General features: G+C 49.4%; 10 protein-coding genes and 1 non-coding gene across 11 annotated transcripts; 5 read left to right on the forward strand and 6 right to left on the reverse strand.

The window, feature by feature from the left end:
- Positions 1-269: 269 nt before the first annotated feature.
- Positions 270-938, forward strand: UREG_03254 (uncharacterized protein; the record flags this gene model as incomplete). The annotated part of the gene is made up of 1 exon (XM_002543691.1): positions 270-938. One exon carries the CDS (start codon positions 270-272, stop codon positions 936-938), a length of 669 nt encoding a protein of 222 aa, XP_002543737.1.
- Positions 939-1,826: 888 nt separating this feature from the next.
- Positions 1,827-3,445, reverse strand: UREG_03255 (uncharacterized protein; the record flags this gene model as incomplete). Its single annotated transcript, XM_002543692.1, has 3 exons — positions 1,827-2,536; positions 2,715-3,092; positions 3,157-3,445. The coding sequence occupies 3 exons, from the start codon at positions 3,443-3,445 to the stop codon at positions 1,827-1,829; spliced, it is 1,377 nt and encodes a 458-aa protein (XP_002543738.1).
- A 757-nt stretch (positions 3,446-4,202) lies between these two features.
- On the reverse strand, positions 4,203-5,126 carry UREG_03256 (uncharacterized protein; the record flags this gene model as incomplete). The annotated part of the gene is made up of 2 exons (XM_002543693.1): positions 4,203-4,864; positions 5,015-5,126. 2 exons carry the CDS (start codon positions 5,124-5,126, stop codon positions 4,203-4,205), a joined length of 774 nt encoding a protein of 257 aa, XP_002543739.1.
- Positions 5,127-6,024: 898 nt separating this feature from the next.
- UREG_03257 (uncharacterized protein) lies at positions 6,025-7,287 on the forward strand (the record flags this gene model as incomplete). The annotated part of the gene is made up of 3 exons (XM_002543694.1): positions 6,025-6,179; positions 6,241-7,203; positions 7,239-7,287. The coding sequence occupies 3 exons, from the start codon at positions 6,025-6,027 to the stop codon at positions 7,285-7,287; spliced, it is 1,167 nt and encodes a 388-aa protein (XP_002543740.1).
- Positions 7,288-8,634: 1,347 nt separating this feature from the next.
- UREG_03258 (uncharacterized protein) lies at positions 8,635-9,248 on the forward strand (the record flags this gene model as incomplete). Its single annotated transcript, XM_002543695.1, has 2 exons — positions 8,635-8,746; positions 8,818-9,248. The coding sequence occupies 2 exons, from the start codon at positions 8,635-8,637 to the stop codon at positions 9,246-9,248; spliced, it is 543 nt and encodes a 180-aa protein (XP_002543741.1).
- Positions 9,249-10,230: 982 nt separating this feature from the next.
- Positions 10,231-11,760, reverse strand: UREG_03259 (phosphatidate cytidylyltransferase; the record flags this gene model as incomplete). The annotated part of the gene is made up of 4 exons (XM_002543696.1): positions 10,231-10,272; positions 10,331-11,124; positions 11,179-11,557; positions 11,620-11,760. The coding sequence occupies 4 exons, from the start codon at positions 11,758-11,760 to the stop codon at positions 10,231-10,233; spliced, it is 1,356 nt and encodes a 451-aa protein (XP_002543742.1).
- A 484-nt stretch (positions 11,761-12,244) lies between these two features.
- UREG_03260 (uncharacterized protein) lies at positions 12,245-14,598 on the forward strand (the record flags this gene model as incomplete). Its single annotated transcript, XM_002543697.1, has 2 exons — positions 12,245-12,727; positions 12,784-14,598. The coding sequence occupies 2 exons, from the start codon at positions 12,245-12,247 to the stop codon at positions 14,596-14,598; spliced, it is 2,298 nt and encodes a 765-aa protein (XP_002543743.1).
- Positions 14,599-14,827: 229 nt separating this feature from the next.
- Positions 14,828-14,948, reverse strand: UREG_07966. Its single transcript has one exon. It is a non-coding gene; the product is annotated as a tRNA-Leu (tRNA).
- Positions 14,949-15,181: 233 nt separating this feature from the next.
- UREG_03261 (uncharacterized protein) lies at positions 15,182-16,417 on the reverse strand (the record flags this gene model as incomplete). The annotated part of the gene is made up of 1 exon (XM_002543698.1): positions 15,182-16,417. The coding sequence occupies one exon, from the start codon at positions 16,415-16,417 to the stop codon at positions 15,182-15,184; it is 1,236 nt and encodes a 411-aa protein (XP_002543744.1).
- A 1,070-nt stretch (positions 16,418-17,487) lies between these two features.
- On the forward strand, positions 17,488-19,050 carry UREG_03262 (uncharacterized protein; the record flags this gene model as incomplete). The annotated part of the gene is made up of 3 exons (XM_002543699.1): positions 17,488-17,523; positions 17,610-18,065; positions 18,139-19,050. The coding sequence occupies 3 exons, from the start codon at positions 17,488-17,490 to the stop codon at positions 19,048-19,050; spliced, it is 1,404 nt and encodes a 467-aa protein (XP_002543745.1).
- A 459-nt stretch (positions 19,051-19,509) lies between these two features.
- On the reverse strand, positions 19,510-20,909 carry UREG_03263 (pyruvate dehydrogenase E1 component alpha subunit; the record flags this gene model as incomplete). The annotated part of the gene is made up of 4 exons (XM_002543700.1): positions 19,510-20,015; positions 20,066-20,520; positions 20,589-20,722; positions 20,790-20,909. 4 exons carry the CDS (start codon positions 20,907-20,909, stop codon positions 19,510-19,512), a joined length of 1,215 nt encoding a protein of 404 aa, XP_002543746.1.
- Between the last annotated feature and the right edge of the window lie 295 nt (positions 20,910-21,204).

The raw sequence follows: 21,204 nt of genomic DNA on the forward strand, positions 1-21,204 counted from the left end.
TTGCTCTGTCGACTGGCCAAACGGTAAGCCATGGGATCTTGATGCAAAATATGACTGACTATAAATACCAAAGTAACGGGATTACATAGTTCACTGCCGCTGAGAATCTACCTTGGCTACCACGCTATCTCCACTATATTCGTTGTCGCATACGCAATTTATTTGGCTGTGCTGTTCCGTCCAAATATGTCCGGCACCAAGGGCCATGTTTTGATGTTCTGAAATCTGGGTATCTCTTGATCGAGTACATTGACCAGTCCAAGGGCACTATGCTTTCCAGCTCTTGGGAGCTCAAGAAACATGATGACGGTTTGCGTCGTAATCTCTTCAAAGGACTTTCACGGATATTGTTAGATATTGCCAAAGTTCCGGTGCCGCTGATCGGCTCATTTGTCATTGATGACAATGGCTTTTTGGTGTTGAGCAACAGGCCACTTTCGCCAATAATTACTGAGATGGAGGGAAGGCAGATTCCGGTTGATATACCCAGGAATATGACTTACTCCTCAGTTGACTCCTATGTTACCGATACCCTTGCAATTCATGACAGCCGTTTTACCCACCAACCAAATGCCCTCACAGACAGGACCGACGGTGCTTTTCAGGCGGCTGCTTTGACAACTATGAGAACAGTGGCTGCCTGCTTCTTCAAACGCGAACTCCGTCGGGGCCCCTTTGTCTATGTTCTGAATGATCTCCACCAGAGCAATATTCTTGTTGATGAGGATTGGAATATCTCATGCCTTATTGACCTGGAGTTCGCCTGTTCACAGCCGATTGAGATGTTGCACCCGCCCCATTGGTTCACAAATCGCTTTGTGGATCAGATCGATGCGGATCACTTTACATCGGTCCATGGAGAGTTTATGGCTATCATGGAGCAGCAAGAAAGGGACCTTTACCCCGAGACACCGATATCTGTTTTCAAATTATTATAAGAGGAGGACTGGAGAACAAATCATTCTGGTATTCCCTGGCTTTAACAAGCATAACTGGCCTGTACCATATATTCTTCAATCATATTGAAGAAATATTCGCCAGAATCCGCAGATGACGATACAAGCTTCATCAATGTGACATATAAGTTCTGGACTTCAGACGTGGACACGTTCATTGCTAGAAAGATCGAAGACAAGGCCAGCCTTACGACAAAAGGCTGCGGGAAGAGTTTGACGTGGAGGCGGACGCATAGACAACCCTCCACTTATCTATCTCACAGAGTATTCAACTTGTCCAATGACTGGAGAGCCACTGCGGTTGCTGGTGCTAAGGTTTTCGTAATGACTAGTTAATGATTGTCGATTAGCGAAATGTAATACCCTTTTTTGCCTATGGTGGATTTGATCATACTTGAACTCAAGTATTTGGAAATCAGAGGGCCCATTTATTAAGGTGAGGGGAGGCAGCGGGCCGGGTAAAGAGAGGCTCGGGTGGGAACCTTATAGAGCTTCATACTAAAATCCTAAGGAAAATCTGGTTCAGTTATCTCATTTGGGAACGACCTCCCTGGACCTACATGATGTTGTTGACATAAATTCAGGATCCTACACTCAATTTCAAAGTGAATTTGAATTCAAGATATACAGCATATCATGCCAGCAAACAAATAAAAAGGCCTCTTGATCAAGTGTTAGAGGATTCCTCTGACCAAAGGTGCCTCAGTTTTGTCTGCAGTCTATCCTTCAAGCCTCAATCTTCAAGAAATAAGACTACAAAATGCAAGTGGGCTACACAGCCTACGTCAGAATGTTCTGCTTGTAGAGTGGCCCTCTGTTCCTAGAGCGAGTGTGGCCGTCAACATCACTACCCTACCTGAAACCTCTCATTCATGTTTTGATGCTATCAAATGGCCACATTACCGTCATCTCCGCACGGTCCTGGTCATTATCCAAGCCCGACATGATAATCTCATAGACTTGCCGATGAGCTTCCACCGTTTCTTCCCGGCGATCTAGCGGTGTCCACCCGTCCTCCTCAACTCCCAGAGTCTCAACAAGATCCTGTCTGACCTCTAAGAACTTGTTATAGGTATCTAGCCGTTCTTCATAAACGCGCTTTTCCTCAACGGTCGGAGTGGGGATAGGACACTCGTCTTTGAAACCGAGCTCCTCCCACCGTTCCCTCAGCTCTGTCAGCCCGTGAGAAAAAGGCACTACACCATCTCTCCACGTCCGATGGCAATAGCGCAACGGGCGGAGAAGTGCTTCATCAATGTTTCTCGCCGCCGTAAGCCGCGGAGCTAGAAATGCTAGGCCTGCCGCGTAGACTTTGCTACAATAGTCTTCCCCAGTCGGCGTTTCTGTTTCTTCGGAAGGCGGCTTCGCGAAATCAGGCACATCGTCTGAGTAATAAAATGCTGGCTCGATAGAAGCAGACTGCCAGTCAATCAAATTTGTCACTACAGTGGGATCATCCTCGGAGACGAAAATATTTCTCTTGTGTAAATCTGGGTGAAAGATGGTTGGAGCGGCATTGGACTGTAGCTGCGGATGTTGTATCAGTTTGGGAAACACGGCCTGGCCTTGATTCAAAAGGGCTAGATGATCATTGAGCGAGCCTTCGTAGCATGGTTGATGCGGAGGAGGGTCGTATTTCGGGGGTAGTCTCGCAAAACCAGCGTCGAGTAAGGCGGACGAATACGATAAAAAGGTCACGCCCTAAAAGATCGTTAAGCCAAATTGCACCAAAGGTATCAAGGAAAGATATCATCTCACATGGTCCTTGATTCGGCCCTTTGAAATGATAATACCTGGGCTCCCCAACATTGCAGTCCCAATATGTGGTTTTACAGTGTGGCCCAACACAGTACTTCTCGTCTTGCAGCTTGAATTTTGACTCAGAGCCAAAGAATGTTGCATCTGAGAAGTACAGGCTGCCATATGCAGGAAAGTCGAGTTTGGACAATTGCATGATATTTTTGTTAATATCTCGAATGCAATGCATCTTCTGGAGACTAGACATTCCTGGCCACGCTTGCTGCAGCGAAACACCGCCCGCATGCTGCATTATAATGTATGCCGAACCAATGGGGTTGGATGGGTCATCATTCCAGTCCAAGATCTCCGGGATGGATATCTTGGTGTTGGATTTTACTATAAATGGGAGTGAGTAAAACTAGTTAACCGGTTCAGGGAACCTTCTCCCGTCTGGGCTTACAGTACGTAATTGTTGCAACTTCGGAATTTGTGATGAATCGAGGTGAGCCAGCAACAGGCATAGGAAATTTTGCAACCACGCGTCTGCCGTCATCGGTAGTGAAAATGAATGCTCTACTAAAGCCCCCTTCGAGCTTCTGGCAGCTTTGGATAGAGGCAGCTAAAGGAGAAAGAGAAAGAACTTTTTCACACAACGCATCAAAGTCAAATCGGAGATACCGAGCTTGACGTTGCTCCTTGTCAAGGTGCAACCATCGCCCAGCAGTATAGGCAAACGGTGCTTTTGTCATAGTGTCAATGTTGTGAGATTAATGGAGCTGTCTTTCGGGACTCACACTCGACCAGGGGGTGAGCTGCTGGCGTTGACATTCTCCGTTGTTGGCCTCCCAGGAAGTAGGAGGATGCGATATGTTCAATCCGAATGGGCGCAGGCCGTGTCAACGTGCGCAGAACCAGTCCGGCACATCGGGGTCTCGTTGCCATTTCAGAAGCAACATTCATGAAAGTCTCTTTAGAACATGGCAGATTCAAATTGTTGCTGGCAGCAGCTGAAGTGATGGGAGATGAAGAGACCAATCATGGCTCTCCGGGTTGATTTAACTGGGGAGAAATTGCAACGCATCATGCAGTTTTTTCAGAGATACCCTTAGCCAACGCCCTGTCAGCGGCGTCATGCAGGCGATGTTGTGATAGAGCTTGAAGAAGAGGCGAATGCTCGGGTTAACTTTTAATAGGGACGAATAAATGAAACGTGGGTAATAACTGCAGAGTAGTCATTAGGAATCTGGCAGCTCTGCATCTGGAATAACTAGTGTGGGAGGCTCACTGCTCTCTCCTCACCCCTTCCCAACGTCACCAGCAGCCTCGCCTACATAGAACATCATTGATTCAGTCAAGTTAACACGATGGTCCAGTGTTTCATGGATTTTGGTCCATCATCTAAATTCTAGTATTTTCACCAGTCGTAAGCAATACCTGAGAGGAAAGGCTAGGAGTACTCTCTCTCCAGGCACGCCTCCCGGTCTTGGTTTGCATAGATAGCTTGCTCTACGCAAGATTATCCGCAAACCGTTTGTAAATCGGTAGGTAGTGCTCCCTGTCACTCATGACATCCTGCACGGATCTTCTACCCGTCACCGCAGCCAACCACCTCCTCCATCTTTGCCAGACCTCCTCGTCGGGACCTCCCTGACCAGGGTCTGGGATTCCCAACCCGCCTTTGAACTGTTCGAAAGACCATAATCTCATCGCCCATGGAGCAAGCACCACATCAGGCATCATGAATCCCTTACCCAAGAAATACGGTCCTTCGTCATCCATCGCGAGTGTGAATTCTTTCAAATAACCCAGGAACTCCGCACGAGCTTTACTAATTCCCTCTTCGTCTTGGCATCGCAAAAAACGATGGAAGCCAGGCACGATTTTTGACGAGGCAAAATCAATCCAGATTTTCGCTCTAGCCCGTTCATATGGATCTGAGGGTAAAAACCGTGGGGTATGGTCTGGATAAGCATCGTCGAGGTACTCGTTGATAATGTTTGATTCGTAGAGAGGTTTGGCAGCCTGCCCACCTGGTTGCGGGCAGTGTAGCGTAGGGACCAGGCCTCGCGGGTTGAGGGATAAGAGCGAAGCCGGTTTGTCGTATGGATTGACTTCGATGTACTGGTACGGGATTTTTTTCTCCTCAAGGACTATCCATGTTCGCTGGACTACGGAGGTCAAGCATTAGTTGAAGCGCATAAGCCAAAACCAAGAAAGGCTTTCATATTACCAAATCTGTCCCGTTTCGGCTGGTCAGTGTTCACCCTGAACAAAGAGAGGATGTCTAAATATAGGATTCCAGAGAAAGACATACGGACAGAACCATCCAGCATAAAGCTTTAACGGCTGTTCCCCTGAATGCTCATCCGCCAGCTTCTTTGCAGAACCGGTTGCGGCATGATGGAGGTGTGCAGGATAAGTAGATGCCATTGCGATTCCTCTCCGGGACTGTTTCCAAGCGGCTACCAACAAAGAGGATGTTTTGGATCCTTTTGATCCAGCCATCGAGGACGGAAGTGCAGCGAGAGACGCTTCTTATATTGACGTCCGACGTCGCAATTGCAACCCCACCTGCCCAACAGGGGTCAAGGCGGGACCGGGGGGCAGTATGCGATCATGTGATATCAAATTGACGCAGCAAGAAAGACAGACACGGCGGACTGGAGGCATGGGTGGCAGGCTGCAAGGGCAGTGGGCGCCGGGCGTGGGCATGGCGGCCGGGGAACCCGTCTAGGGACTTGAGAGCTGTGCAATGGCGTGTTGGAGATGGTTACAGAAGAGGGCAGAAGCCAGGTGTGAGAGGATAAAATCTTTGTTTAAGGCTTTCACTGCTCTGGATCCGTTGATAATGATCATGGAGAGTGAGCAAAAATGGACAAATAAAGAATCACTCACTATATTAGTGCTGATTGTGCGTGTTCCCGTGTCAATTCACAGTGCATGCCGGCTGGAAAAGATATCTACGGCTTCACATTCTACCAGGTAAAATCAACACATACAGTGACAAAGATCTTAAGCCAGGTCAAAGAAAAATGGCCAGTCTCTTCACGTTTTGGCTGTTTGCGTTACGTTACTGCAGGTTTTCGCACTGGAAGAAAGCCGTAGAATCAGATATCTTTGATCAAAATAAAGGTTGGTACAAAACCAGCTTCCTTCATCCTCTCACGGCGCCGATTTCTTTTCCTTTCTTTCCAAGCTCATAGCGGAAACAACATTTCATCCTTCGCCGGTCTCAGCACTCTCTATATTTGGCATAAAACGTCAGATCATTGTCAAACCTCCACTGACCCAGGCTCCGTGCTCGCCAGGGTTAAAAGCAATTATAGCCATGAGGCAATGCATGTCATGCAACCTGGTCCTTCAGAACAGCCAGACGTACCTGGACCATATTAAACCTGGCCCGCTGCGACAATGCTCGACCTGCGAGCTGATTTTTGAGGTCCAATGCGAGTTCGAACTCCATCAGTTAGTGGAGCACCCAAAGTAAGTTGGCCCAGCTTAGATCGCTGATATGCCTAGATCCCGCTAATACAGCGCCATCTAGAAGAAAGGCTATAGGAAGCGCCGCGATGACGAAGGAGTCCCCGCTTCCTAATCCCGCCGTTACGGCTAGAGAGCAGGGCTTCCGATATATACCACTGGATGAGCACATGGAGACGCACACTTTGGGAAATCCGACTGTAGAAACAGCAGAAACCCAGACAAGCCAATTTCCCACGGACCCAAGACATATGGACGATTTGCTTCTTGGAAACCTAGTGGATGGTAGTCCCATTCCAGCTCCTAGCGGAACAGCAAGTAAAGGAATTCCCATGGCACTTTCAGGACCGCCGGAGGGGGACTTGCTGGATCTGAGCCCGCCGAATGAAGAGAGCGGTACCCTCAGCAAAGCCATCAGCAATTTTCAGGACGTCCTAAAAAACCGACCGGCGCTAGAAAGGACGGTTGTCAAGGATACCCCAAGCCAAACCCAAGAGGTTCAACTGAAGAAGCGAGTGCCTGTTACCTCTCCGGCGACATCATCCGGATCTCCTCATCCAGCCACAATCACGCCGGAATCTTCTGAGTTGATCAAGACGCCTCTTCAAATTCGTCCGGTTCCCGAAGCCCAACAGCAACCAAATGTGCAAACAAGCGGGATATTATGTTTTGAATGTGGAGCGACCTTCACCAACATCCTTGCTCTTCATCAACACCAGATGGTGAGCAAGCATAACTATTGCCACTGGTGCCTCGGGTTTTTCGCCGACCGGAGCGTCTTGCAGAAGCACAAGGAACAAGTCCACAACTTCCGGTGTACTTCGTGCAACGCGGCACATTTCAACCTAGAAGACCTTATCACACACCAGCGGTTGAAAGCCCATTGTTACTGCAAGGCATGCAACAGTTACTTCCTGGATTTGAAAAGCCATCAACAGCACATGGCTACATTCCACGATAACTCTCGCCATGGCCCAAGTAGAGCGGAGCCTGCCGGTGCCCTAAAGCCCAAAGCTCCACCAGCAAAGTATCCATGTACTGTCCCGTCCTGTGCATTTGCAGGGAATACTCCGGAACAGCTGCGGGCACATCAGCAGAAAGAGAACCATAACTTTTGCAGGCCTTGCAACAAAGCGTTTGGCGATGTAGTAGCACTGAGGAACCACAACAAGAGTGGAGGCCGCCATGACCAAAATGTCAGGCAACAAAATGGGAGCTAGATGTGGATGGCTAACATGTCTAGGAAAGGGTTATTAGCTCAGCCTGTGGATGCATAGGGAGGGATCATAATCGTTTTTATAATCGGAGTTCCAGGGGTGGTTAATGGGATGAGATATGTAAAAGACTATTTAGTTAACTAATTACCTAGTTAACGAACTGGTTATATAAGAACCGGACAAAACTGAGATGAAGATCTGCCAGCAGGCCATTATCAGTTTCTTCATCTCAGACTATCATAGCAAAGGTTGTTCTGGGTTTGCGTTTGGGCGGTGGAGAATCATTTTCTCCGGAACCCGATCCAGATCAACTTGTGAAGCTTGCCATCAGCGATATCAAGCAACGATATTGAGCAGTTCATACTTGATTTCGGATGCTGATAACAATGGCCCCTGCAAGAAGTGAAAATGGCCGTGCTGACGATCAGAACCATACTCCTCCTCCGCCGCCTCCGCCTCCAGCAGGTCCGCATCCATCATTCATCCAGGTAGCAAATCAGTATGTATTTGAAAAGACGCTGCAAGACTGCTTCGCTGCCACTGGGGTGAATCCCCAACGAGAAGACAGCGTTCGACTCCAAGGCATAACCTGGATCGATAATGTGCGAAAGGCGCTTCATTTGTATGACAGATCACCCTTTATTATAATACATATTTCCCCTCTCTCTATTGATGGGCTGTGCTTATGCTAATCGATGGTTCCCAGGCCAGTGAGGACATTTGATACGGCAGCAATATATTATCACAAATTCCGCTTGGTGCATTCTGACAATGAGTATAACCATGTTGTGCGTTGAGCCTTATGCTGCCAAATCCCTGCTGTACTAACTCTCTGTCCCAAGGATGCAGCAGCAGCGGCTCTTTTCACCGCTTGCAAGATTGAGGATACTCTCAAGAAGTCGCGAGATATTCTTTGCACAGCCTATAACTTGAAGTTGCCACCTGCTGAACATTTATCTGCTGATGACCCTGTATGCTCTCCCCTCCCTCTCAGGACGAGTATTTCCCATGCTCAAGGCATCTAGGCTTTTGAATCACACTCCCGCAGCATCATTGGGCTCGAAAGATTAATGCTCGAGTCATCCGGCTTCGATTTTCGGAATCGCCATCCGCAGAAAGTTCTTTTAAAGTTGATCAAAAGACATGGACTAAAGAAGGATTCCGGCGTTGCTAGACTTGCGTATACGATAAGTCTCGACTTATATCGCACGTTTGCCCCGTTAAAGCAGACTTCATCTACGATGGCGTTCGCCTGTTTAGAGCTCGCAGGCAGGTTGTCGGAATCGCGTTTAGAAGACGTGGAGTCGGGCTCCGAGTATGAGCAGTGGCAAACATCTCGGGCAGAAGTCATGGGTATGATTGCCTTAGCCCTTCCCTTGTTCTACCCTGGCATCAGATGATTGCTTACCCATATCCTAACCTAGAAACGATGCTCGATCTTCTCGAACTTTACACCCACCACCGCAACTCAACTTCTATCGGGCGTGACTTCTCCATCGACACGCTACTCAACATCCGCATCCCCTTGAATCGTGAAGCTGACTCCAAGAAACTGACCCGCTACGGCTATTACAACAAGCGCAAGCCCGACACAAACGGCGTCCGAGCAATTAACGGATCGGGAAAGAATAGAGACAAGGACAATAGAAACGCTACCGGCTCCGCGCCAAAGGACACTACGCGCGTTAACCCGCTCGCACCAACTGCCGCCCACGATCCCGCTCGCCCATCCAACGAAAGGGGTAGAGACTCCACTATACGCTTTATGCTGGACCCCGAACAAGCGAGAGCAGAGAAAGAAACAGTGGAGGGATATTTCAAGGTGGAAATGGAGGAATATGAGGTAGAAGAGTAAGGCGAAGCGTTCAACTTTTTGATGAATTGAAGAAAATATGAACGTTTTGTGAAAATATGGAACGCGCGCCCAGCATAGTCCTAGTCTGCGCCACACTGGGGATGATACCTAGAGGCCGAAATGGGAGGAGCGCGATTCGAGCCGGTAGAGGAAGCTTCAATACTTATTGGCTTATACGCGGGCCGGAAGCTATTGCTGTCAGATCATGTCGCTATAAATCGACTCTTCGGCCTATGATACTGAAAGCCATTGCTTCCAAGGCAGCAAAGGGGCACAAAATAAAGCACACTCCTCGCCCCGAACGATGAAGCGTGTGAATCCTCAAGGAGGGTTCACTGTGTCGATCCTCATCAGCAAGCGCGGCCGGGCTCTCCCGTCACATACGGATGCATTGATTAGCATCATTGGCCACCTTACTGAATATAAATGAAGACACAAATTCTCTCAAGTCATGTTTTTTGCTTCGTTCATTCACCAATTCTCAAAGCTAACCGCACTGAAAATGCATAAAAGGCTGATAAGCACAAGAATAAATATATAATCAATAAAACATGTCAGCCCGCACCATACTGTGGGACAAGAGAAGTCATCATCACAAGCTATTACATACTCATATCTTAGTTAGAAACTATGCAAATATGATATATCTTTTCAAGTGCTTTGATGGAGTTAAGAGAAGCTCCCACCCTGCATACTTGAAAAGGATGTAAAAGAGTTACAGCTCGAAGAAAGGTTTATTCAAAAGGATGGTATGGAGCATGGGAAACACGAAAATGCGCGATGAGAAGCAATTTTGTAATAAAAACAGTCACATTAGGTGATTGAATTGAATATCGACAGAGTATTCCGTTGTCTAGGAGGTTGATCAACCATGGGTATGAGTCAGGGTAAAAATATTAACAGAGGACTTGGGGTGTCTCCAGGAGAAGAATCAGATTCAAGCTAGGAAAGGAGGCTCGTCAGACTTCTTCAAAAAAATGAATCATCTGTGAAGCTTGAAATCTCCGTTGAAGCACTCCAGGAGCTATAAGAAGCATTAGTGAGGTCTAACATAAAGTGTTATTGGTGTATTTCAAACATACCTTTTCCGACACAGCACCCTGATTATATAGATATTTCGTCAATCCCTTGATAACGTCAATCTGCTCGTCCACGGTCAAACCAGTGATAGCGGCCTCGATGACACCACCAACGCTCGCTTTGTGCACCGCAATGAAACTATGGTAGTACATATACGAGAAAAAGCCCATGATGAACTGACAATCCATACGGTCCGTGATGCCGCCGTGTCCGGGAATTGATTCGCCAAAGTCCTTAATCTTGAATGTGCGTTTTAAGCCAGAAGCAAAGAAGCCGCCAAAAGGAGCAATGAGGGATGCGAAGGTCGCGAACATGAGAATATGGAATTGCATCGGCGCGATATAAAAGGTTCGATTGACATGCGTCCAGTGAGGCAATCGGTATGGCTGCGCCTGAAAGACGGGATTGAGATTGCACTCCAGGCCGGTCAAAACGTTCGAGCCAAGGTCATTCACGGGGCAGGTGAAGTATTTGTATTTAAGAAGGATGTTCGTCATGACAAAACCAAAGATGATCGTGCAAATCCAGGCGCCGACGAAACCTTCGACGGTTTTCTTAGGTGAAATCTTGATAAGTTGCGTCCGGCCAAAGGTGATTCCGCAAACGTAGGCAAAGATATCGTTTGTTATCACAAGCGACACGGGAAGGAAAAACCAGATCATCCCTTCGAAAATATTGTTCATGATAAAATGTGCCTGAACGACGATAAGGAAAAGCGCCATGTGAGTCCATGCGAACTGGGTAAACTGAAACTTGTAATGGCCTTTTTGAAGAGAGCCGACGAAAAACACAAAGCCTATTCAATCTTAGCACAACGTCTGGTCTATTCCTGTCACAAGGAGCTTCGTACCTATTAGATAAAGCATAAAACTGAGAAACCGGTGGTGTGTCGCCAACGGGAGAAGCACTCGATCAACGAGCAGGATGTGTTTGAAATAGTAAATCACACTTTCTCCGTACAGGAAGTACATCGTCGTCGCAAGGAAATACCAATTGAGGGCCTTGGTGAACCGCAGGTTTTTGGCCCTGCTGGGTACATTGGCGATGGCGATAACCTCCTTGAAGGATATGATCTGGATAGCAGTGACAATTGCAATGACATAGATGTGGCCGGAGAACATGGACACGAAGAACCCAAAGATCATCACGAAGGTCCATATCGTTCGAGTTATAAAAGTCTGTTTCTTCTTTTCGTACTCGGAAATCTGGTCGCCAAGATGCTCCTGTTTCTATATAGTGAGATAACCGTAAGCCTTGAATCAATTGAAAAGGGCCATGTAGAGTCATATACCTCGTGGGACACCTCCCCCTTTCCGCCGCTTCCGTCTTTGCGGGGGCTGGGGGGTTCCGATACATCGGAGTCTGAGTTTATCTTCGAAACCTCACTGTTGGACCGATGCTGAAATCGGACATTCCGTCGCGTTCTGCCCATTGTAAATCAACAAAAGGCGGTGCTCATGGGTTGACTGTCGTGGACTGGGGGAGAAAGCTCGACGATGAACTGTTGGGCGGAAAAACGGGTTTGGGCTGAGCTGCTGAGGAGCTCCAAGGGAAACTCCAGAGGCGGAGGTCGAGCAGCACACCAATGTGAGAAGAAAGATGCAGCTGTGTTGCGGACAAGAGCTGCTTTTGAAGCAAGGTGCCGGTGGGAGGGTGTTTTGTGTGCGATCTTGTTTTCGCGGTGATGAAATGTTTGTTGGTCCAGATGCTCAGCCTTTGCACATGAAAATCTTACGTCAACGCAAATCAAACACAGGCGCATCTGCTGCATTCTCGCCCAACGGCTTTTCTCCCGCACAGGGACCAAGGCGGTTTGCTTCTACGGGAGCATCGGTTCTACTGTTTGGTTCTCCACATGAATCCAGGCGCTCAAACCCCCGTGGCGCACGATAGGCGAGACGGCTGCAGCCCCAAGCATGGACGATGAAGAGCTCGATTACGATGGCTTTGAGGAAGAATTCGCAGCGGACGAGTTAATTGCACTTGTGGATACTGCAGATGCGGCGGCGCAGCATCATCTAGCGGGCAACATACCTGGAGAACCTCATGCCGAGTCTGTCGTGCTTCAGCCGCCGTCGAAACTTCTTCGGAATCCGGTGAGCTTTGGCGATACAGATACGCAGAACCTCGACGCATCGGTCTTGGGTGACGGCGGCGAGCCATTTCTAGGCGATGAACAGCACATCGGGCTTGAGGATGGAGGGAATATCAGTCGCATTCTCCTTGAAACGGAATTGGCGCAAGCCCGAAGTACAGAGGTTCCCATGCAGATGTCAGCGCTCCTCGGTAACGACGCATCGGGGGATAGGGTGTATCCACTCAGTGAAGGGGACAAACGCAGGCTCTACACCGATGATGAGACGATGGACGTGGAAGCGATGATGGAGCACATTGAGCAGGTATGCTTTTCGCACTGACCAGTATCAAAATATTCTCGTTCTAACCGTTGTTACAGCTCACTAGAGAACGCGAACAGCTTATTCAAGAGCTGACTTCTGCGAAGTCTGCCGCTGACACACGCGCAGGGGAGATTGCGATCATACGAGCGAATCAGATGAAATTGGAACAGAGCCATAATCGCCAGATGGGTGCCTTGCGGAGTGCGTTGGACGAGGAAGTTAAAAAGCATCAATCTGAGATACAGGCCGCTATGATGGAAAGCAAGCGCATTGCAACCGAGAATCAGTTCCTCAAACAAGATTTAAGGGAAGAGTCGATCAAGCTCAATGGACTGCACCAGAGCCGAAAGGCAAAGGCCAAAGCCGATGATGCTGCGCCAATGACACCCAGCAAATCAAGGATGCTCCCACTGCGAGACGGGTTCGACGACGATGAGATCATGGCGTCTCCAAGCAAGTCAGCGGGGAGAAGATCAAAGCGAGGGACGCCATCGGCACCGGGCAAGCGAAAACGGGGTGCAGCTGATGATTCGCCTGTTGTTCGTCCTCTTGAACTAAGCCAGTCCTTTGAGTCGAATCTTTTAGATACCAGCGGGAACCTAGACCACATGGATATCGAGATACGATCGGAAAACCCGCCCCCGGAAGATCGTAATATCCAGTTTATTCGAAAAGTCCTTAACCATAGGTGCCGGCTAGAAAGCCCTCGTGATTTGGAAGTCTTTGCTACCATCTCGTTTCCTCTTGAGCCCAATAAGATGTTTTCCTCGTTCATCTTGGAAGCGATGGCACGACCATCAGAAAACTATCCGTTAGAGTACGCAAACGCCATCCTCTCGCTGTGGTCCCGGGCGCTTAAAGAGCAGTTTTACCGACCGGTGTCCATGTTCATGTCAATTATTGAATTCATTCTCAACTTAGACACTACCACGGTTGCTCCTCTCCTTGTGTCACAGCTGGTTCCGGTTCTCCAGAGTTCTGGATTTGTTAACGCGGTGCCGAGGTTTACAAATTCACCAGTCTCACACCTGAACTACGGACAGGTGAAACGGACACCTCAGACGGATCTGCATCCCCAGGTAAATGGTACAGCGGCGCTGGAGCTCCTATACCTCGCTGCCAGCGGATGCTGCCATGACGATAGAGCTCTCCGTCAATTCTGGCGGTCAGTCAATTACGACTTCATCCTCATCATGTTAAACGCATATCAGCCTATCAAAGAAATCATCCTCGTCCTTAACCTCCTTTCCTATAGCATCTTCCCCACCAACTTTGGCCCCATTCTGCCAACTGAAGCGGAGCAGATTGCAAACGAGAATTATATCATTGACCGTATCGCTAACCTACTCCATGAACAACCCTCCGCCGACGAGGGAGAACCACCTTACACAACACAGCAAATTATCACCTTGCGCATAGAGGCCATGTCCTTTCTGCTTGAAATAGCCTTCTCCTCCCCTTCGTCAGACCCGGAACGCAACCACGCCGGTAGTCTACTCGCCACCCACCCCAGCGCCCTCGCCCGAGTGTTCCGCGCGATGCACGACGAACTCGACGCGCTCTACTCCCACCCGCCAGAACGAGAGTTACACGCCTCCTTGGTGAACGGGCTCACGCGCCTGGCGTACGGGATCATCACGACGTTTCCGGACAAGGTCGACCTGCCGTCAAAGCTGCGCGCGGTGCCGGGGGCGGTGCAGAAGCATTTGGTGGTGTTGACGAGGTTGGCGTTTAGTGACGGGCCGTTGTTGGAGAGTGGGATTACGGATGATACAGTTGAAATGGCTCATGAGATGTTGGAGGACGCGGTGAATCCGCAGGAGGCAGAGGCGCTGTTGGAGGCGTTTCGATCGTCGAAGGGGGAGGAGTGAATTTATGGGTTGGGATAGGCGTCTCGAGCTTTTCCAGCCTGGCGATGGGCTAGACTGGGGGATATGAAATAATGATGGAATGTCACGTATATATAGATCCAATCCACTATGATAGAGCTACCAAGCTTTTGGTTTTTTTAATTACTTGATGCTGGTTACTTTTCTCGTCGATATCGGGGCCATCGAGATGCATGCATCAAAATGATAAAATCTAAAAAAATATATATTTTGACAAGAGGGAGATTCGAACTCCCGCGGGTTGCCCCACCAGAAGACACACCATCTTGGGAGATGGGCAAGGCAACTTTTTGCGCTTGAGTCTGGCACCTTAACCGCTCGGTCATCTTGCCTACTAGTGCCAAATCTAGCCATTTTCCACTTGTTGAGCTTGTGGAAATGCCCCGAGCCTCAACCCTTTAGTAGCAAATTGTGACTGCTGATCTATTACAAGAACACACGGGGATTTGACAAGGGAATATTGTCATTTTTTATTAGTAAACTATATAATGACTTGCCATGTATGAATTATCCAAAAATACATAGACCAACCACAATATCCACAGGTTCCTCTGCTATATCAAAATCACAGCCGGAAGCAGTTGGCATAATAAGTCACCGTTGCCGGCCAGTCCGAAAATATCCCCAGCACGTTCACCTGCCTTGCCAACACATCCACGACCTCGTACATATCGCCATCATCCTTCACAGCCGACAGCACGGATTGATAATAGTACTCCTTGTTCTTTGCAACGTCCTTGAGTGGTCCCGAGCGCTCCAACGACCAGGTGATCAGTTTGATCCCCGCTTTCCTCGCCGCTTTCGCATACTCGGAAGCTACGATCCGATTCCGCGAGTCTGTCGAGAGTAAAGCAAAGATTGGCGGGGCGAGGATCTTGACACCCTTGCGGGCGAGATTGTTCATGTCCGCAATGGCTTGTTCGTAGCCTTTGGGCGTGTCGACACGCTCGTCGAGGTACACGGCTTGCCTTCCAAATGCTGGTTCACGGCGGATCCAATAGAATACGTCGTCTGGCAGGAACGATTGCAAGAAGACGCGGCTAGGGTGAATACGGGCAGCTTTATACTCGTCCACGAGCTGCTGAGCATAGTCCTCTTGCGTATAGTCTCCTTCGAATGGCATTGGAACCTGTGGAGTCTTGAGTTCGGGGGTGAATTTGAGGCCGAGGGAGTTGGTGATTTCGATGAATTCCTTGTGGGACATGAGAGTGCTGCAGGTCTGGTCGTAGAGGGTGGTTCGCCAAGCTGCAACGCCGCCGAGATATTCTTCAGGGGTTTTGGCTGATGAAAGGGACGAATCCATCTTGCCGCAGAGGGATTTGAATTCGGCGAGAGTGAAGTCACTGGTGCAACACTTTGCGCTGGCCGGCTTGCCGTCTTTAGCGGGAGTGAAGGGTTTAGTACATTTTTTCGCAAGTTCTGGGACCGCAAGGACGTTGGTGGTCGTGTGAAGATCGCATTGCGAGTGTCGGCAAACAAGCTGACGATCCTTGGTGAAAGCAACGTCGCATTCGAGGATACCTGCGCCCTGACGAGCAGCTGCGTAGAGCCCTTCTTTGGTGTGCTCGGGGAACTGCAACGGCGCTCCACGGTGACTGACGGAGAAGTCTGTCTTTCGAAGCGGTTTCTCAGAGCACGATTCGAGTTTGCGCTTCAGCGGGCTGTCGTCCATCATGCTGACAAGATAGTCTGGCCGCACTCCGACCTGGATATTCCTGATCGAGCCATGATGGCCACGAGAGGGAGCTGCATTCGCATTGCCCAGGGCTCCAACCACCAACGCAATGGTGGTAAACTTCATTGTCACTTCAACAGAGCTCCTCGCGAACGGACAACCCAGCAAAAGTCGGCGGTTTGGCCATCACCGATTGGGGTGCTTCCACGCCATTATTTATATCGCTTCGAGCGTCACCCGTATTTCGCACGTGTAGAGATGCGAGGGCCCCTAGGGCTTGGAGGTTTCCACTGTGGATGCTCCTCTTTGCAACCCCCCGCCCTGGACCGCAGCTGGTGTCCAGGGGTGTGGTTTCGCGTGCAGGGATCTGACGATTTCATTGCTCAACAGTGGAATCAGTATCCGGGGGAAGTAGGGAATCAAACGACCGAGGGCGGAATGTTCTGCAGTGGGAAGAGAAACGAGGAATAAACGTGGGAGCTCGGGATGATAGCGCGGAGTCTAGATGCCATCCAGCACCCGCAATTTGAGACGACCACAATCTCTGTGCTAGAGTTTGGCAAGCTGATGGCTCTGGCTTGACTCGGGTTCTTGAATTCGTTCCACCCAGGGATTTGGGCCATGTTTAATATGGATCTTCTTAGTGGAGAGCTCCTGATCACGCCTCTACGTACAAACATCAAGATTTGACGTTGCTTCACTCTTCTTCGCAGCCATGCACAAGGCACAGATCCAACGATGAAAAGATAGGTGATTATCCCCCAGAGAAGAGCCAAAAATAACGCTTGTCAAAATCCCGAAGGATGTTGAGCGGCCGGACTCGCCACGCTGTGCAATGTAGGGGTCCTTCCACGGCTGGATGCCTCGATGATCGCACCCGCCCAAACAAGGTAAGTATGAAGAAGAGAAAAAGAAGGAAAGAAAACAAAACTCGGCGGGAGGGAAGGAGCTATTTATACACGGCTGCGGAATAAGGTTGGCGCTAGCAGCAAGCGAACTTAGGTCAGCCGCCTTTGATTGGACGTGCCTTTGCTGAGTCATTGATTACCGGTCCTTTGTTAATCCGTGTAACATTGGTATTATGTAACTACCAGGTCATGTGATTATTCTTCGTGCCAAAATTTCCCCAAAGCGGCCGCAAACAGTTTGAACTCGGCCAGCATCAGACGCAATCCCCATTGCCGCACCCTGCCACAATGCGAAATAGGTGCACAACGTATCTAAAGAAGCCGGTTAGTTGGCAACCGTCCTTGCTTGTTCTCAGGAGCACAGCAATCCCCTAGCTCACCGCACAATCGGAAAGCTAACGCCCTCATAGAAAGTGCGGCAATCATGGAGCAAATACAATCTTTACAACCTTACGCGCATCCAAGCCCCTTATACCCAGAATAAAACTTTCTTTCAGCAAAAATGGGCGGCCAAATCCCTCGCCCGAGGCTACCATGGAGAACAGGTTCGTGAAGGCCAGTGGGAGCTCATGTTCAAGCGTCGTTTGCGATCCGTAGTCCCCATGGATGCGAGGTATTTGGCAAGAAACGATGGCACGGTCGAATCTGCCGGTCGAGGTTCCGGACTGGAACGGTCTCAGGATAGAGGTGGTGAAGATGGAAAGGTGTTTCGAAGGTCTACGCCGCCCATACCATACATGCAAATGACCTTTGCGCCGCTGGAGCGACGATTGGATGTGGCTATATTCCGTGCTTTGTTCGCCAGCAGTACAAGACAAGCACGCCAATTTGTTGTCCATGGCTGGGTGACGGTTAACGGCAAGAAGGTACGCATGCGCTACTCTGCTCGACTTCGTCGGGGATGAGTTGCGGTTTGAACGAAGCTAACAATTCACGTAGATGCAATATCCAGGGTATCTACTCAACCCAGGCGACCTCTTCCAAGTTGATCCAGAGCGTGTCATGTACGCTACAGGTGCTCCAAAAGATGCTCGTGAACGACGTGCAGGCCGTATCCGACGACGTTTGCGAGGTACAGACGCCGAGAAGTCAAAGAAGAAGGATGAGGCAAAGGATGAAGCCAAGTCCGACGAAAAAGAAAGTGGCAAGCCCGAAGAGGAGGATCCTCGCCAGACACTGAAACAGCTTCTATCCAAGGCCAAGGGAATCATGTCAGCCAACAAACACACCATCCCTGCCAAGCGTAGACAGGATATCAGAACCTTCCAGCTTGCAGTTCGAAGAGTTCTTTCGCGCTCGTCAGCCAGCACCATTCTAACAGAGAACTTGGAAGCACAATTCCTCGAACTCAAGGCTGTCCTCTCCAAGGACATCGAAGCAGCGACCCCCAAAACACCCGAGACCTCCGAAACATCCAAAGACTCCAAACCCCAGAACTCCCAACCATCGAGAAAGGACTCCTCTTCAACCAACAAAAAACCCACCAATTCCGCGCCCATGGACAACCTCACCAAAGCTTTCCAAGAAGCAACCCTTAACCCCTCCCAGCCCCTTGATCCAAACACAGTCTCAGCCCTCTCCGACTCCGATTTGGAAGTCCTTAAACAAGCCCTTGTCCAACTCCACGACAATCCCATCGATAGCACAAAGCCATACGCCACCCCCTGGCGACCGCGTGACTACATGAGCGCATTCGCTTTTATTCCACGATACCTAGAAGTAAACCAGAATATCTGCGCTGCTGTCTACGTGAGGCATCCTGTTGCAAGGCCAGGCTTGTCAGAGGTGCCGACGCCGTTCAACGAGACTATTGGAGGGGCGGCGTTTGCTTGGTATCTGCGGAGAAGATAGACACAAAAAGGTGCAACTTGTATCAATGGCGGAAGAAGTGGGGGAGTTTTATGCCTATATTTTTGTTCCATGATTTGGGAGTTTAGGTTATGTGATGCGCATGTATGTATGCGTGCAAGCTGAGTGGATTCTCTTTCGAGGGTGGTTCCATCCCCAAGATACTGTATACTTAGAAAGCTGCATTAGACAAAGTTTCTTTGTATTTGTACGATAATGGTATATAATCGTGTTTTCCTCATATTCAAGCGCGCCATTGAGAAATTACCTCCTACCGACAGGTATGATGCTGAAATATCGTGGGAAAAGGACCAGCTATGTGGGTCGTAGGATTTTATAAGGCTCTTTAAATTACAGGCAAAGGGCAAAGGAGAAATATCCGGCAGTACGTCATACAAGCTAGTTCCAAGGATCAAAAACGGTGGTCACTCAGTAGCGAAAAAAAAAGAGGGAAAAAGGGGTTTAGTAGTAGAAAGTCTCCTCAACAGTACGGCCACGCATCCAGAGGGGTTCGCTGCCGCGGACGTAGATATCTTCGAACAGAATGCGTGGGGTAGCATCGGGAACAGGCATCTTCTCAGCCTCTGCGACCTCAGCATCCACATAGCTACGAGTCTCCTTGTCAATCGTCTTCAATTCCTCTTCGGTCGTAACGTTCCAGTCGAGCAACTTTTGCTTCAATCCTGCGATTGGGTCGTTGGTGCTACGCATGCGCTGGATTTCTTCACGGGTGCGGTATGTGGTGCCCGGGTCGGACATGGAATGTCCACCGTATCTGTATGTGACGTATTCGTAGACGAGAGGACCGTGTCCGGCCAGGGTGTATTCGCGGCCGTATTTGATAGCGGCCTTGATGGCAAGGACGTCCATCCCGTTAATCTTCAGGCCTGGAATGTATTGGCCACGCTTGTAGTAATCGGTCATGGCGGAAGAACGGTTAGCTGCGGTACCCATTCCGTATTTGTTGTCTGAGAGACAAGTTAGCTCTTGCTGCACAAAACAAACGCAATTGACTTACTTTCGCAGCCGAAAATGACGGGGAGCTTCCATAACTTGGCCATGTTGAAGGCTTCGAATACTTGTCCCTGGTTCGATGCGCCATCACCATACAAGCAAACAGTCGCGTTCTGCTTTCCCTCATACTGCTGGGCGAATGCCAAACCAGCACCCACCGGGACCTGGGCACCAACAATTCCATTGCCTCCGTAGAATCCTGGTGCGAACATATGCATAGATCCACCCTTGCCATAGGCAATGCCCTCCCGGCGACCGAGCAGCTCGCCGATTATCGACTTGATCGTTCCGCCGCGCATATACGCAAAACCGTGACATCGGTAAGCGGTAATCAGCTTGTCTTCCCTGTTGAGTGCGTGTTCGATACCAACGGCGACAGCTTCTTGACCGGTCGACAAATGACAGAAACCTCGAATTTTCTTCTCTTTGTAAAGTCGATCAGACGCCATTTCCATGCGTCTAAATCAGCGGTTAGCGCTTCCGTGAAAAGGATCGTTTGCGGACTATTCAATTGGTCCAAAACACACCTCACCGCTACCATATCACGGTACATCTGCTTAAGTTCTTTCTTTGTGACTTCCAGTGAATATGGCGGAGGGTCGAGCTCGTATGTTTCGAAACTCTCATCAGAGAGCTTGATTGTGAAAGGCTTATCATCTTCCTATATGTTCATTAGTCGCAATTGGCCTAAACTGCCTGAGAAATCATGTCGACTCCGGGTGTCATACGGTGGGAACATCTTCTGCGTGAGCTGAGGCAGCGTTGGTGGTCACAGTTCGGCGGGCGACGGGCGCCGAGAAACGACCCAACTGACCCAGTGGGCGCGCACGAACAAGTCTGGAAAACATATTTAGAGAAGCGGCTTCTCTAATTTAACAAACATAAACAAAACAAGAAGGGAATGGCTTTTGAGCGCAGCGGTATTTTTGTCGCCGAAGAAGCGTTGGGGAGATGAAGCCCAGCGCCGTTGAGCCAACTCTGTCCTGCTTATGTCATGCCGCAAACAGTGCAAACTCCCGTTTAGGCCCATCCACAGCGAAACAGCAAAATGCCTGAGCTTGACTTGCCAGAGCTTCGTTGACTGCCACAGCATCCAGCCTCCCGTGCTCGACTATCTTGTGTGGATTGAAGATATATTCAGTG

Source organism: Uncinocarpus reesii, genomic scaffold, assembly GCF_000003515.1.
Source record: "Uncinocarpus reesii 1704 scaffold_2 genomic scaffold, whole genome shotgun sequence".
In the NCBI taxonomy this organism is placed as follows: domain Eukaryota; kingdom Fungi; phylum Ascomycota; class Eurotiomycetes; order Onygenales; family Onygenaceae; genus Uncinocarpus; species Uncinocarpus reesii.